This window comes from Sinocyclocheilus grahami, unplaced genomic scaffold (genome assembly GCF_001515645.1).
Source record: "Sinocyclocheilus grahami isolate Dianchi unplaced genomic scaffold, SAMN03320097.WGS_v1.1 scaffold1366.1, whole genome shotgun sequence".
Classification (NCBI taxonomy): Eukaryota; Metazoa; Chordata; class Actinopteri; order Cypriniformes; family Cyprinidae; genus Sinocyclocheilus; species Sinocyclocheilus grahami.
Window position 1 is genome coordinate 38,453 of NW_015506545.1, and position 14,591 is coordinate 53,043.

Genomic DNA, 14,591 nt, shown 5'->3' on the forward strand with positions numbered 1-14,591 from the left:
TGATTTTTACTCTCCCCGCCTCCTGGCCTTTGTAGCTCTGTCTGAGTGTGTGTGTGTGTGTGTGTGTGTGTGTGTGTGTGTGTGTTTGTGTGTGATTAGGAGAAACAGAGAGTATCTTGGAGTCTGTGGAACAGACAGTAGTAGACATGGCAGCCTAATTTATCATGGCTCCATGGGACCCACAAAGCACAAAGCACTGCAAAAGACACAAAAGCTCTCCTGGGCCCGTGCTGTCCCACACACACACACACACACACACAGTGAGTCCTGCTCCATAAAGAGTAAATATTTGTCTACAGCTGTGCTGTGATGTGACTTTCTGCAACAGTAAATGCAAATACACTCATTACCTGTTTAGCTAGCAGTCAAGAGCTGTACATACACAATACCGTGAGCGACTTCAAGTTTTGTAGGGCAAGATTTCACAGCTTCTGTTTTTTTCCTCTAGTCTTGTGACTAAAGCAGACTTTTGACTGTCAGCATAAAATGTGGTCCTATTTGCAGATTTTTCTGGCCAAGAACAGCACATTCCTTTTCAGAATTTTTAACCAGAATGACTTTGAAACTTAAAGGGATACTCCACCCCAAAATGAAAATATTGTCAATAATCACTTACCCCCATGTCGTTCCAAACCCGTAAAAGCATCGTCCGTCTTCGGAACACAATTTAAGATATTTTGGATGAAAACCGGGAGGCTTGTGACTGTCCCATTGACTGCCAAGTAAATAACACTGTCAAGGTCCAGAAAAGTATGAAAGACATCGTCAGAATAGTCCATCTGCAATCAGTGGTTCAACCGTAACGTTATGAAGCGACGAGAATACGTTTTCTACATGTATTTACGCTTTGATTTGAACAAAAACAGCGCATCCGTGCAGCATGACTGACACATAAGAGCGTACGCTGCTTGCGTTCAGCAGATATTCTCCAAAATGGCGCTACGGTGATGCGGAGAGACACAGAGGAGACGAATTGTTGAATAAAGTCGTTATTTTAGTTTTCGCGTACAAAAAGTATTCTCGTCGCTTCATAACGTTACGGTTGAACCACTGATTGCAGATGGACTATTCTGACGATGTCTTTCATACTTTTCTGGACCTTGACAGTGTTATTTACTTGGCAGTCAATGGGACAGTCACAAGCCTCCAGGTTTTCATCCAAAATATCTTAAATTGTGTTTCCGAAGACCAACTAAGCTTTTACGGGTTTGAATCGGCATGAGGGTTTTTCATTTTGGGGTGGAGTATACCTTTAAGGTGCTCAATTATTGTTGAGCTTTTGTCTAGGTGTTGTCGGTAATCATAAAAGTATATTTCACCCAAAAACGAAATCTGGCATCATTTATTCACCCTCAATGCTGTTCGAAACCTGTATGACTGACTTTCTTCAGTGGAACACAGAAATGGCTTTGTTTCTTTGACCATACGGTGGAAGTCATTGCTTCTTTAGCACATTCATTTTTACAGTATGGAAAAAAAGCAGCCATTCTTCAAAATATCTTCTTTTATATTCCACACAAGAAGTAAAGTCATTTAGGTTTTGTAATAACATGAAGGTGACAGTGTTGTTATTGTTAACTAAAACTAAACTAAAATAAATGAATAAATACAAATTAAATTAAAAATACAAAAATCTAAAATTAAATTAAATATAAATAACTGAAATTCCTAAATTGGGTTTGAGTTTATTACAAAATAAATCAAATAAATAAAAATAAGAAATACTAAAACTTGCTGGGGAAAAAAACTAATAAAAATTACAAAAAAAATCATGTTACAAAGTTACAAAAAAAAATGTTTTTAAATAAACGCTAAATTAAAAAATAAATAAATACTGTAATAGTATATAAATTACACTACAAGTCAGTAAAAATTACCCTTTTTTTTTTTTTTTTTTTTTTTTTTTTTTTTTTTTTTTTCATTATGCATTTATTTTCCAGGACATTTTCTATAGAATTGTATTTCTGTGTAAAATAAGAAATCATTTTCATTTTTATTTTATAAATTTTCATTTGTATTTTCTGTTTTTTTTCCGCATGCACTGATTGTGTGTGTTTGAAGCATAAATTAGCACATTGTGTGTGTAAAGACCCTCAAATGAATCTGTCTAGACCTGCTGGTTGAATTTCATGTTGTCCGTAAGTGTAAAAGAGCAGCTCTTCCCTCAGCAGTCTGATTTAGCTCAGTATTTCACTGAGCGTGTGAATTCACGTTTAAACGCTGTCAGGTTTTTGAGAGACGCTCTGTGTTATTAACACTCTCTGACTCATAGTCACACTTATATTTCATAGTCATCACTTATAGTTACTCTCGTTTCCTTTTCTCAATCCTGCTGGAAAATTCCGTTAAAACTAGTTTAAGGTGAGAACTATGTAGCAGCTACGTAGTCTCTTATGCTCACCAAGTCTGCATTTATTTGATCAAAAACACAATAAAAACTGGAAAATATTGAGAAATATCATTACAGTTTGTTCTCTATTTAAATATATTGTAAAATATAATTTATTCCTGTGATGTAAATCTGAATTTCCAGCATCATCACACACAGAAATCATTCTAATATGCTGATTTTAATATTTATTATTATTATCAATATTGTGCTGCTTTATATTGTTGTGTAATATATTTTTTCAGGAACCTTTGACTAATAGAAAGTTCTCAAGTACAGCATTTATTTGAAATAGAACATTATAAATGTCTTTACTGTCCCTTTTGAGGGCCCTTAACCAAGATGGTCTATGAGTTTAACCAGGTCCAGACAGCTGAGCTACTCAATGACTTAAACCAGTTTGGACTAGTAGAAGCCATCTACTATGCTACAGAATCCATCTACCATCTTAAGCTGGATTTTCCAGCAGTGAACAGGAGTGTTACACAAGACCGGACAGCACAGAAACACACGATGTGTTTGATTTGATTCTTTTATTCGACTGTAGATCAGACATTAAAGAGCACAGTCCTCAGTGAGAGCAGCAGACACCCTTCAAAGTCGACAAAACACACTGTGCACTACACAAAGACAGCAGGCAGGAGAGATGATGATATTTCTCTGGCTCTCTCAGGTGTTTGTATTTCTCTGCTATTACATCATGAGCGCTGTTTATCCTATTTGAAACTTTTTTGTGGTATAAATCGACTCCCATATTCCTTGTATGCAAAGCTCATATTCTACATAACATCTAACTATTATCTGGTGAATTATTGTCTTTTCCTGTGCAGTGTGTGTATGTTGGATTGTGTTTGCCCCTCTTCTAGGGATAACCGAGCTGTTTTTCTAACCACCTGCTCTTCTACAGTTTGATTGACAGTAAAGTTGAAGCGTGTTGATCTGTCCAACATTAGATACAGCCAGCAGCGCATCAGACATGTACATAATCACGCTTCTGCATCAAACCATACACAGCTGCTGTACGTAAACATTTATGAGGCTTCGCTTTGTTTTGAGACCTAAGCGCTTTTAAAGTGAGATTTTTTAATAATTCTGAAAGACATTTCTTCTGCTCACCAAGGCTGCATTTATTTGACTAAAAATAGAGTAAAAACAGTAATATTATGAAATATTATTCTAATTTAAAATAACTGGTTTCTATTGTAATATATTGCAAAATGTAATTTATTCCTGTGATGCAAAGCTGAATTTTCAGCATCATTACTCCAGTCTTCAGTCTCACATGATGCTTCAGAAAGCATTCGAATATGCTGATTTGCTACTAAAATATAAATATTTTCAAATTTTCTGAGCTGATTTGGGGGTAAAAATTAAAATATGTGATATGGATGTAAACATGGTACAAACACACTGCAAAAAAAGATTGTCTAGTATTTTTGTCTAGTTTTCTATTACAAATATCTGATCATTCTTGAATCAAGATACATTTACTTGAGAAGCAAAATTACTTGTTTTCAAAAAGAAAAAAATACTTGCAAATGGGGTAAGAAAATAACAAGAAACGTTTAGTTTTCCCTTTGTATTAAAGGGTTAGTTCACCCAAAAATGAAATTTGGCTTGTGTTTTACTCACCCTCGAAGCATCCTAGGTGTATATGACTTTCTTCTTTCAGACGAATCCAGTCGGAGTTATATTAAAAATTGTCTGTGATATTTCAAGCTGTTTAATGGCACTCAGCGGGTGTTGCAGTTGAACAGTCCACAAGTCGTCAAATAAAGCTCGCGCATTCATAATAAAACGTGCCGCAGACGGCTCTGGGGGATGAATAAAGGCCTCCTGTAGCGAATCCATGATTTTTTAAAGAAAAATATCCATATTTCAAACGTAATAAACCCTTTTCTCGCACTTCCGCTGACGGTCATACACTGAAGCAGTTCCGGCGGATGACGTAAGACGCGCGGCGTTGCGTGATTAGTGACGAATGCGGAGAGAGAACAAAACAAAACGCCGGTCATGAATTAGAAGTACAAACCAAAGATTTGCAAAGAAAAATGACGGAGGATTTTGATATAAACCAAGAGGAGACTGGTTTTCTTTTGTTAAAATAAGGAAACTTTGCTTCCTTTGCTCCTGTTAAACAAACTCGCGAGACTAGCATATCTCAGAGGTGCGCGCGCTGCACATATGTCATACGCCTTCTGTCAGAATGGATCTGCGTATGATAGATAACGAAAGTGAGAGAAAAGTGTTTATTATGTTTGAAATATGGATATTTTTCTTACAAAAACTCATGGATTCGCTACAGGGGGCCTTTATTCATCCCCCAGAGCCGTCTGCGGCACGTTTTATTATGAATGCGCGAGCTTTATTTGACGACTTGTGGACTGTTCAACTGCAACACCCGCTGAGTGCCATTAAACAGCTTGAAATATCAAAGACAATTTCTAATATAACTCCGACTGGATTCGTCTGAAAGAAGAAAGTCATATACACCTAGGATGCTTCGAGGGTGAGTAAAACATGAGCCAATTTTCATTTTTGAGTGAACTAACCCTTTAGGTTGATTTTCTAATGCTACTGATAGATTTTATTTATTTTTTTTAGCATAAACACCAAATATTTACCAGTTTTTCAGAAAACAAGGCTTAATATCTTAAGTCATTTTACTTCTAAAGTACATGCATCTTCATTTAATGTTTAGATTTTGTACTAGAATACAAGACAAAAATACTAAGTAAGAAAAGCACATTTCCAGTGCAAAGCTGAGAGTACAACACCTTTATTAGTAGTTGAAAACATTGTAAATATAACCAAAATATTAATGTCAACATTAAACATGGGGATGTGTAGAATTTGGAGTTTAATTCCATGGACATCTGTAGAGTTATCTGCAGATCCAGGAGTGCACAGTTATTAATTATTTGATTAAATTCAGCACCTTACGTAACGAAACAAAATGAAACAAATCAGCATCTATAATACTGATTCATTTCACAGGAAGTGGCTTAGTTTGTTTACAGGAAAGCATCACATGTATTGCAAACTAAAATGTCTTTCTGAGTGCAGTTCACTTAGGATTCAGAATGAACACACAGGCGCGTGGAAACCCCAGATCATGGCTGAATTTGCCCTGCAGGCATAAACTGGTTACATCCACAGTGTGCTGAATCGATATCAGCTGTCAACACATTCTGACGTGGAATCAATTGGGCTGTAGAATCGATGCGGAGAATTGAGTCGAAACAGCACAATATCATTAAAACGCCAGTAATTAAAAGGGATTCCAGCTTGTGAAGTTCAGTGTCGACATGACGCTGGTCTCAGATCGGTGATTTCTGTGTCCGTCTCACCGCAGGTTTGAGCTCTCCGCCGGCTAATCTGGCCTCCTCTGCCATGCCGAGCATCATGACTCCCATTGTTAACGGATTCAGCGGAATCCCTCATCAAGCCAACGGTCATCAGGTAGAGGCGTTGTACACCAACGGCCTGCAGCCGTACTCCACCCAGAGCCCAACCGCAGCTGACACGCTCCAGCAGGCCTTCACAGGCGTCCAGCAATACACAGGTACTGCACACTCTAGTGGAGATCTCAGTTAGGTTTCCTTTGAGTCTCAGTATTTATCCTAAAATTCCTTTGGACACAAAAGTTGTCATCTAGCAAGAGTGTTGAGCTGTGCAATAAATTTGAATCCGCGCACAGAGAACTCATCTGAAACTCTAGAGGAGATACGGTTTCTTCTAGACAATGCTGAGGTTAAATGGAGAGAAAAAATTTGACTTTTACTTGCATTTCCTGCTTCTCAGATGTTTAATATCTGAAATACCTCAATTGTTTCTTTTAGACAACAATGAGATTAAATGGAGAACAAATTTGCTTAAGTCTCCTGCTTCTCAGATGTTTCTCCTAAGAAAAATACTCCAATAATCTAAAACAGTTTCTAATGAGATCTCAAAAATGTAGTCTTTTTCTCAAGAGAAACATTTGAGAAGCAGGAGACTACAGCAAAATTCTCAATTTAATCTCTTTGTTGTCTAGGAGAAGCACTTGAGGTATTTGAGAGATTACAATTTTAGAAAAATGAGCACAGTCTGAGACACTGATGAGATCTCATCTGAAACTCTAGAGGAGATACGTTTGCGATTACTGGGGTATTTTTCTCAGGAGAAACATCTTAGAGGCAGGAAACTCTCAGTTTGTTCTCCATTTAATCTAATTTGACGTATTTGAGATTACAATTTTAGAAATGCTGTTTAATATATAATGTATTTTTGCAAAATGAGCATAGTTTGAGACACTGTTGAGCTCTCGTCTGAAACTAGAGGAGTCATGTGAGATTACTGGAGTCTTTGTCTTTTAGGACAGAAACATTTGAGAAGCTGGAGACTTAAACAAAATTCTAAAAAAAAAAAAATCCATTTAATTTCAGTATTGTCTAGAAGAATCCAGAGATACTTGAGATATCACATTTGTATCTTTCCCAACCTGAGCTGAGATGTTAAAGAGATCTCATTTGTGATTTTTCATTCAATGCAGTCGATATTTTCACAAATGTCACTTTCACAGAAAAATAACTTTCCTCATGGAGTGTTATTGCTGGTAGGTGACTTTGCTGTGATTGAAACCTCAGGTTGTATTTGAATTTTCTGGATATTACAGCTATCATACGGATGCCTAGAGATCTGTCATTTTAAATAAGTTTGATATATGATGAACGTGCTTTCAGATTTCATTGCACTGTGATCCTGTCATATTTCATTAGCATATAAAGGTCAACCTTCGTCTTGTCCTTATTCTTGTCTCATCTGTACCTCTCTCTCTCTCATGTATGCATATATTTTGCATATATCTGCAGCCATATATCCTGCCACAACACTGACTCCTATAGGTCAGACACTGCCACAGCCTGCTCAAATCATCCAGCAACAGCAGCAGCAGCAGCGGGAAGGTGAGTGACAGAAATCACAGCTTTCATTTGTCTCACTAATCACTGTCTTTCACAGTCTCTGGCGTACGGGCATCCCTACAGCCCCTTCTGCTGTTATGAGCCAATGAAATTCCGATTAGATTGTCCTATTTCAAGGTATCCAAGGATCGACTGCTTCCCTGTGAAGATTTTACTACTGAGTTCCATTTTAGAATCTTTAGTTTCAATTACATCAGGTGTCAGATGTTTCCTGATTGGCCCACGTCATTTGAACTTTTTGAATGGCACAAATCATACAACATTAAAAGAAAATATCCAACTGGAGCACAAAAATGCAAAATAAAGACTATAATGCTATCAGTGCTAATGTTATGATTTATTTGATGGATATTTAAATTGATTGATATTAAATTGATATTTTCTTATTGATATATATTTTATGGAAGCCCTTTTCTGCCAAGAAAAAAAAAAATACAAATGGTAAATGAGACTTTTTACCTCAAAATTCGGACATTTTTTCTCACGATTCAGCAGAACACAGAAAAAAGTTTACTTTTTTTTTTTAATTAGTCAGAATAGCAAGATATTAAGTCAGAAATGCAAGATATTAAGTCAGAATAGCAAGATATTTATGCAGAGATGCGAGATATAAACTCGGAATTCTGGGAAGAAAAGTTGGAATTGTGAGATAAAAAGTCGCAATTTCCCTTTTGTGAGATGTAAACTCAGAATTCAGAAGAAAAAAGTCAGAATTGCAAGATAGAAGCTCAGAATTACTAGAAAAAAGTCAGAATTCTGAGTTTAAATCTCACAATTCTGCTTTTTTTCTGAATTCTGAGAAAAAAAAAGTCAGAATTGTGGGATTGTTTTTTACTTTTTCATTTTTTATTTTTTTTTATTCCGTGGTGGAAACAAGCTTCTATTATAATTCACTGTTGCACTAAATAAATAATACATATTTGAGCTAAGTCTTATGTTTCCATCATGTTTCATTTGTGTTTTCATAATTTTCATAAAGTCTAAAAATACATGTTCATGTCTGCGACAGCCTATTAAATATGCATGTGTCTGTTTCAGGTCCCGAGGGCTGCAACTTGTTTATCTATCACCTGCCACAGGAGTTTGGTGATAACGAGCTAATGCAGATGTTTCTTCCGTTCGGATCTGTCATCTCGTCAAAGGTGTTCATGGACCGAGCCACCAATCAGAGCAAATGTTTCGGTCAGACTTGCCTCCCTGCTTTCAACCAATTCTATATCTACATATGCTTGCATCTCTGTAATCAGTTATATATATATACAGTGGGTACGGAAAGTATTCAGACCCCCTTAAATTTTTCACTCTTTGTTATATTGCAGCCATTTGCTAAAATCATTTAAGTAAATTTTTTCTCCTCATTAATGTACACACAGCACCCTATATTGACAGAAAAACACAGAATTGTTGACATTTTTGCAGATTTATTAAAAAAGAAAAACTGAAATATCACATGGTCCTAAGTATTCAGACCCTTTGCTCAGTATTTAGTAGAAGCACCCTTTTGATCGAATACAGCCATGAGTCTTTTTGGGAAAGATGCAACAAGTTTTCACACCTGGATTTGGGGATCCGCTGCCATTCCTCCTTGCAGATCCTCCCCAGTTCTGTCAGGTTGGATGGTAAACGTTGATGGACAGCCATTTTTAGGTCTCTCCAGAGATGCTCAATTGGGTTTAAGTCAGGGCTCTGGCTGGGCCATTCAAGAACAGTCACAGAGTTGTTGTGAAGCCACTCCTTCGTTATTTTAGCTGTGTGCTTAGGGTCATTGTCTTGTTGGAAGGTAAACCTTCAGCCCAGTCTGAGGTCCTGAGCACTCTGGAGAAAGTTTTCGTCCAGGATAACCCTGTACTTGGCCGCATTCATCTTTCCCTCAATTGCAACCAGTCGTCCTGTCCCTGCAGCTGAAAAACACCCCCACAGCATGATGCTGCCACCACCATGCTTCACTGTTGGGACTGTATTGGACAGGTGATGAGCAGTGCCTGGTTTTCTCCACACATACCGCTTATATATATATATATATATATATATATATATATATACTATATATATATATATATACTACTGTTCAAAAGTTTGGGGTCAAGGATACATTAGCCTGATCAAAAGTGACAATATAGGCTTGACTGTAATGAGTGTAGTGAGCAGAAGAGACTTTTTTATAAAACATCTTACTGACCCTAAACTTTTTAACAGTACATCTCTATATCTATATAGATAGATAGATAAATAGATAGATAGATACTGTATGTATACCTGTATGTATATAATATATTTTTATTTATATTTATATATATATATTTGTATTTGTGTATGTGTGTGTGTGTGAGGAGAGAGGAATATAGGTATATATGTCAATGTAGGAACAATATATAGTTCCCTATCTGTCGGTCACTACATGAGTTATGTCGTGACGACATAGGGGGTTCACTTGGGAGCCCCAGTCCTCTCTGACTTTAAAAGAAAACGCCTAGTGGATTTTGCATACCTGAGCCACTCCCTGAGGGTCACAGTGAGAGCTTCTCCGCCAGGCATGTCCCCGCGGACCTCTCACTCCTCCCGCAGCGAATGTCCCGTGCGGCTCCTGAGTGATTCTGCTAACCCGGCTCGTGACGGTCCTCGCATTTCATTCGGTGCGCTGCCGAAGGTGCCGAGGTGCATGAGGAGCTGATGAAGTCGTGGACGACTCCTTTTTCGGCCTGAAGCCGCTCGTCTGCCTCCTCCGTCCTCACTACCCCCGCCGTCGAGGGGGTACGTTGACATTCCCCAGGTGGAGAGAGCGGTTGCGGTGCACCTGTGCCCGCAAAACGCCACCACTTGGAGGAATCGTCCTCGTCTCCCGTCCAAAACCTGTAAGCGGACGGTGGCTCTCGCCACCAAAGCTTACAGTGCTGCAGGACAAGCCGCCTCTGCCCTGCATGCCATGGCTATCCTTCAGGTCCACCAATGCCAAGGCACTAAAACAAATGCACAAGGGTAGTACCGATTTGTATGCAGGAGCTGCGCTCGGCGACTGACTTCACCCACTGGGCGACGAAAGTCACGGTGCGGTCCCTCGGGAAGGCAATGTCCACGTTAGTGGCCCAAGAGCGCCAGCTCTAGCTCAACCTTGCTGAGATGAGAGACGTTGACAAAATTCAGAGGTTGGCCCACTGGATAGTGGATGCCATCGCCTTGGCCTACCAATCCAAAGGTGAGCCGTGCCCCCTGGGGGTGAGGGCTCACTCCACGCAAAGTGTTGCCTCCTCCTATGCGCTGGCGCACAGCGCCTCTCTGGCAGACATCTGTAAAGCTGTGGGTTGGGCAACACCGAACACTTTCGCGAGATTTTACAGTCTCCTCGTTGAGCTGGTTTCTTCCCGTGTGTTGGGTAGCAGGTAAGTGGCGGGAAGAGCCGGCCGGTGTCTCGCTTGCTACGCCATTCCCCCTCACCCGGGGATGCGAGTGCCATTTCCTCCTCCAGTAAGTTCCCCAGTCAGCAAACCCTGGTTAAGTATTCTCCAGCACCCCTGGCAGTCAGACTGAGCGGAGCAGTCTGATGCCAGGCCCAGTATCGGTGTTAGCTTGCCCGGGTTTTCAGTCAGCCCCTTTACAGGGCTAGGTGTCCATATGGTTTGATTCCCTGCGGGCAATCCCATATGTGTATTCTTGTACGGTAAGGTTTCCCTCTCTGTGAACCCATGTCTTCCCTTTGACAGACCACTCTGTCAGTCTCTACTGGCAGCCGTTCCTCCCTACTCCTAGGTAGGACCTGCCTCAGAGACCCATTCCATATGTAGTACTGCCCCAGGCCTGGGTCAGTCCATATCAGTGTCTCCACATGATACCTCCCTACGGGCAGGATGTGGTCTCCGTAGCGCCCTTCTCCGGAAGGCTCACTTCCCCTTCGTTACTGCCAAGCTATAAACAACAAACAGAAAAAGACGTGACACACCTTTTTTGAAGGACAAATTCCCTTCTCTTAAAAAAACTTTTCTGTCATAGGAACAACGGCTTGGCTATCTCCAGCAGCAATGTACTAACCTTTTGGTACCTGCGGGCGCTAAGGTCAACGAATTGCGCTGGGGCGTTGGGAAGGTTACGATCTTTGCGTAGCATTTGTCTGACACGCGGCTGCTTGTCAACATTTGCAACGCTACAGGGTTGTGACGGGGTTTAGGTTGTCGTGCTTTCCATGGACCCCCTATGTCATCACGACATAACTCGTAGTGACCCACAGATAGGGAACGTCTCTGTTACGTACGTAACCCTCGTTCCCTGATGGAGGGAACAGAGACGTTATGTCTCCATGCCACAATCTCGAACCATTGCTGGCTGCCAGGGACAAGTTCTCGGCTCCACAGCACAAAACCTGAAGAGTGGATGCACCTGTCGCCTATTTATACCCGTATGCACAGGGAGTGGCTCAGGTATGCAAAATCCACTAGCCAAATTTAATTGGGGTTTTCTCTTAAAGTCAGTGAGGATTGGGGCTCCCAAGTGAACCCCCTATGTCGTCACGACATAACGTCTCCGTTCCATCCATCAGGGAACGAGGGTTACGTACGTAACCGAGACGTTCCCTATATTATTGTTTTGTTGGCACGCAGAGTTCTGATTATTAAAACATAACAAATACAAGTATAAACATATATCATTCTAACATTGTCACTTAAAGCATGCATTAGTTTTCAGTTCCTGACATGTTACCAGCCAATTGGCAATTGACCCATTTTATTTGCACGCCAAAGACAATTTTAACATGCATTCAGTGTTTGCCAAATGTTAATTTTGGACCCAGGGTGCCATGCAGCCCGTGATGTGCCACAGCCCAGATGTGTGTGTGTGTGTGTGTGTGTGTGAGACTGTAGTGAGTTTAATAAAGGTTTATTGGTCTCCTCCCTCACCCCAAAAGCCTTGCCTGTCTGGAATCACATATATTTATATTCATTCTCCTCACACTACACAGGCAGCTCTCTGAAACACGATCCCTGCGTAGAAATCTCTCCCTCTGGCTCCCATTAGTTTAATTTGATTCAGTCCTCTCAGTCTATTTGTTTCCTTGAGGATTTGTTGTCCATTTCCTTCCACATGAATTAAAAATGAGTAAATTTGGACGTGTGTGGCCGTTATACTGCAGGGACTGTAAGATACGCACACATGAACAGCAGATTCGGTTTCTCTCTTGTCTGCAGGCTTTGTGAGCTTCGATAACCCCACCAGTGCTCAGGCTGCCATCCAGGCCATGAACGGCTTCCAGATCGGCATGAAACGCTTGAAAGTGCAGCTGAAACGGCCGAAGGATGCCAGCCGTCCATACTGACCACAGCCAGGGATGCATACGTGCACTCTCAGCCATTAGGAGAGGTAGGCATGTGCATCAGAAAGTCAGTATTTTAATAAAGCCAGAGCTATCTATCATAATGTACTGCAGGCTTATGTAAAGTGTTTGGCTTTCTTGACTCACTCATGATGCCTAATTTAATTGACGTCTGTGTAGAATATATCATCTCTCTATTGCAGTTATTAAGTTATGATGATCTAAATAGGCCTACAATAAAAATCATACCATAATGTCTGTTATGCAAATACTTTGGCTTTGGTAGACCGCAATAATAGTGATTATTTTGTGACTTTTACTCTAAAAACAAGTGGAAACCGGGCGGTTTGAGTTGCTTTTGTTCATTTACAAACTTTTTAATGTTCTGCTAATTTTGAAAAGCATGCCATAAAGATTAAGTACAATTTACAATTCTGTAATAGTATTAGTTTATTTACTGCAATTATCTGCAAGCAGACCAGGCCTTATTTTTTTTTCATTTCAAACAGTATACTCTTTGTCAACACAATATTGTATGCCAAGTATAAACAGGTATTTATCTTTTCCAATCTATAAATGTAAATAATAATTTAAACTTATATAATATTTAGATTTTTTGTCAACAACAACTAATTTAGTTTATTTATATATATATATATATATATATATATGCTATCAGTGCTAATGTTATGATTTATTTGATGGATATTTAAATTGATTGATATTAAATTGATATTTTCTTATTGATATATATTTTATGGAAGCCCTTTTCTGCCGAGAAAAAAAAAAATACAAATGGTAAATGAGACTTTTTACCTCAAAATTCGGACATTTTTTCTCACGATTCAGCAGAACACAGAAAAAAGTTTACTTTTTTTTTTTTATTAGTCAGAATAGCAAGATATTAAGTCAGAAATGCAAGATATTAAGTCAGAATAGCAAGATAATTATGCAGAGATGCGAGATATAAACTCGGAATTCTGGGAAGAAAAGTTGGAATTGTGAGATAAAAAGACGCAATTTCCCTTTTGTGAGATGTAAACTCAGAATTCAGAAGAAAAAAGTCAGAATTGCAAGATAGAAGCTCAGAATTACTAGAAAAAAGTCAGAATTCTGAGTTTAAATCTCACAATTCTGCTTTTTTTCTGAATTCTGAGAAAAAAAAAGTCAGAATTGTGGGATTGTTTTTTACTTTTTCATTTTTTATTTTTTTTTATTCCGTGGTGGAAACAAGCTTCTATTATAATTCACTGTTGCACTAAATAAATAATACATATTTGAGCTAAGTCTTATGTTTCCATCATGTTTCATTTGTGTTTTCATAATTTTATTTGTAACTTATAGAATATTGTAATATCTGATTTTACTAGTGTTTTTGTCAACAATAATATTTTATATTTGAATTTAAAAAATAAAAAATATTATTATAGTATATTTTAAATGCCAAAAATAATATTTATTATTATTATTATTATTTGTTTTATGGTTTTTGTTGTTAATAATAATAATAAGTATATACTTTAGTAATTATTAGTAATAGGAAATTATTGTTATTATTAATAATAATTTTTAAATAAAATAAAAAGTAACAAAAAATAATATTATTTCTGTTAAGAATAATACTCATTAATAATAATTAATAGTAATTAATAATTGTGTTTTTAAATAAAAAGTAAAATAGTTGATTTATTATTATTATTATTATTATATCAGCCATCTTATCCATTACAATGGGCCACAATGAGACATAATCAGTTATTATTATCATCATCCAGATGTCTGTATCGCTACATCCCAAGTTTTGAGTATAAAAGCGTGTGCTGAATGAAGTAATCTCTCCTTAAAAGCTGCAAAGTTCTCCGCTAAACTCTCCCGGCAAACAGTCAAATGTTATCTTGAAGCCGCGGAACGGATGATGCAATCCATCGGCACACCTGTA

At 38.4% G+C, this 14,591-nt stretch overlaps 1 protein-coding gene across 1 annotated transcript in view; it reads left to right on the plus strand.

Moving 5' to 3' along the window:
• Positions 1–14,591, plus strand: part of LOC107569623 (CUGBP Elav-like family member 5) — a 39,640-nt gene that overhangs the window by 24,556 nt on the left and 493 nt on the right. Inside the window, exons 6-9 of the mRNA XM_016255741.1 lie at positions 5,745–5,954; positions 7,243–7,335; positions 8,392–8,535; positions 12,528–12,699. Of these exons, the coding sequence (XP_016111227.1) occupies positions 5,745–5,954; positions 7,243–7,335; positions 8,392–8,535; positions 12,528–12,655 (575 nt within the window). The 3' untranslated portion in view covers positions 12,656–12,699. The remainder of the gene's footprint in view (positions 1–5,744; positions 5,955–7,242; positions 7,336–8,391; positions 8,536–12,527; positions 12,700–14,591) is intronic.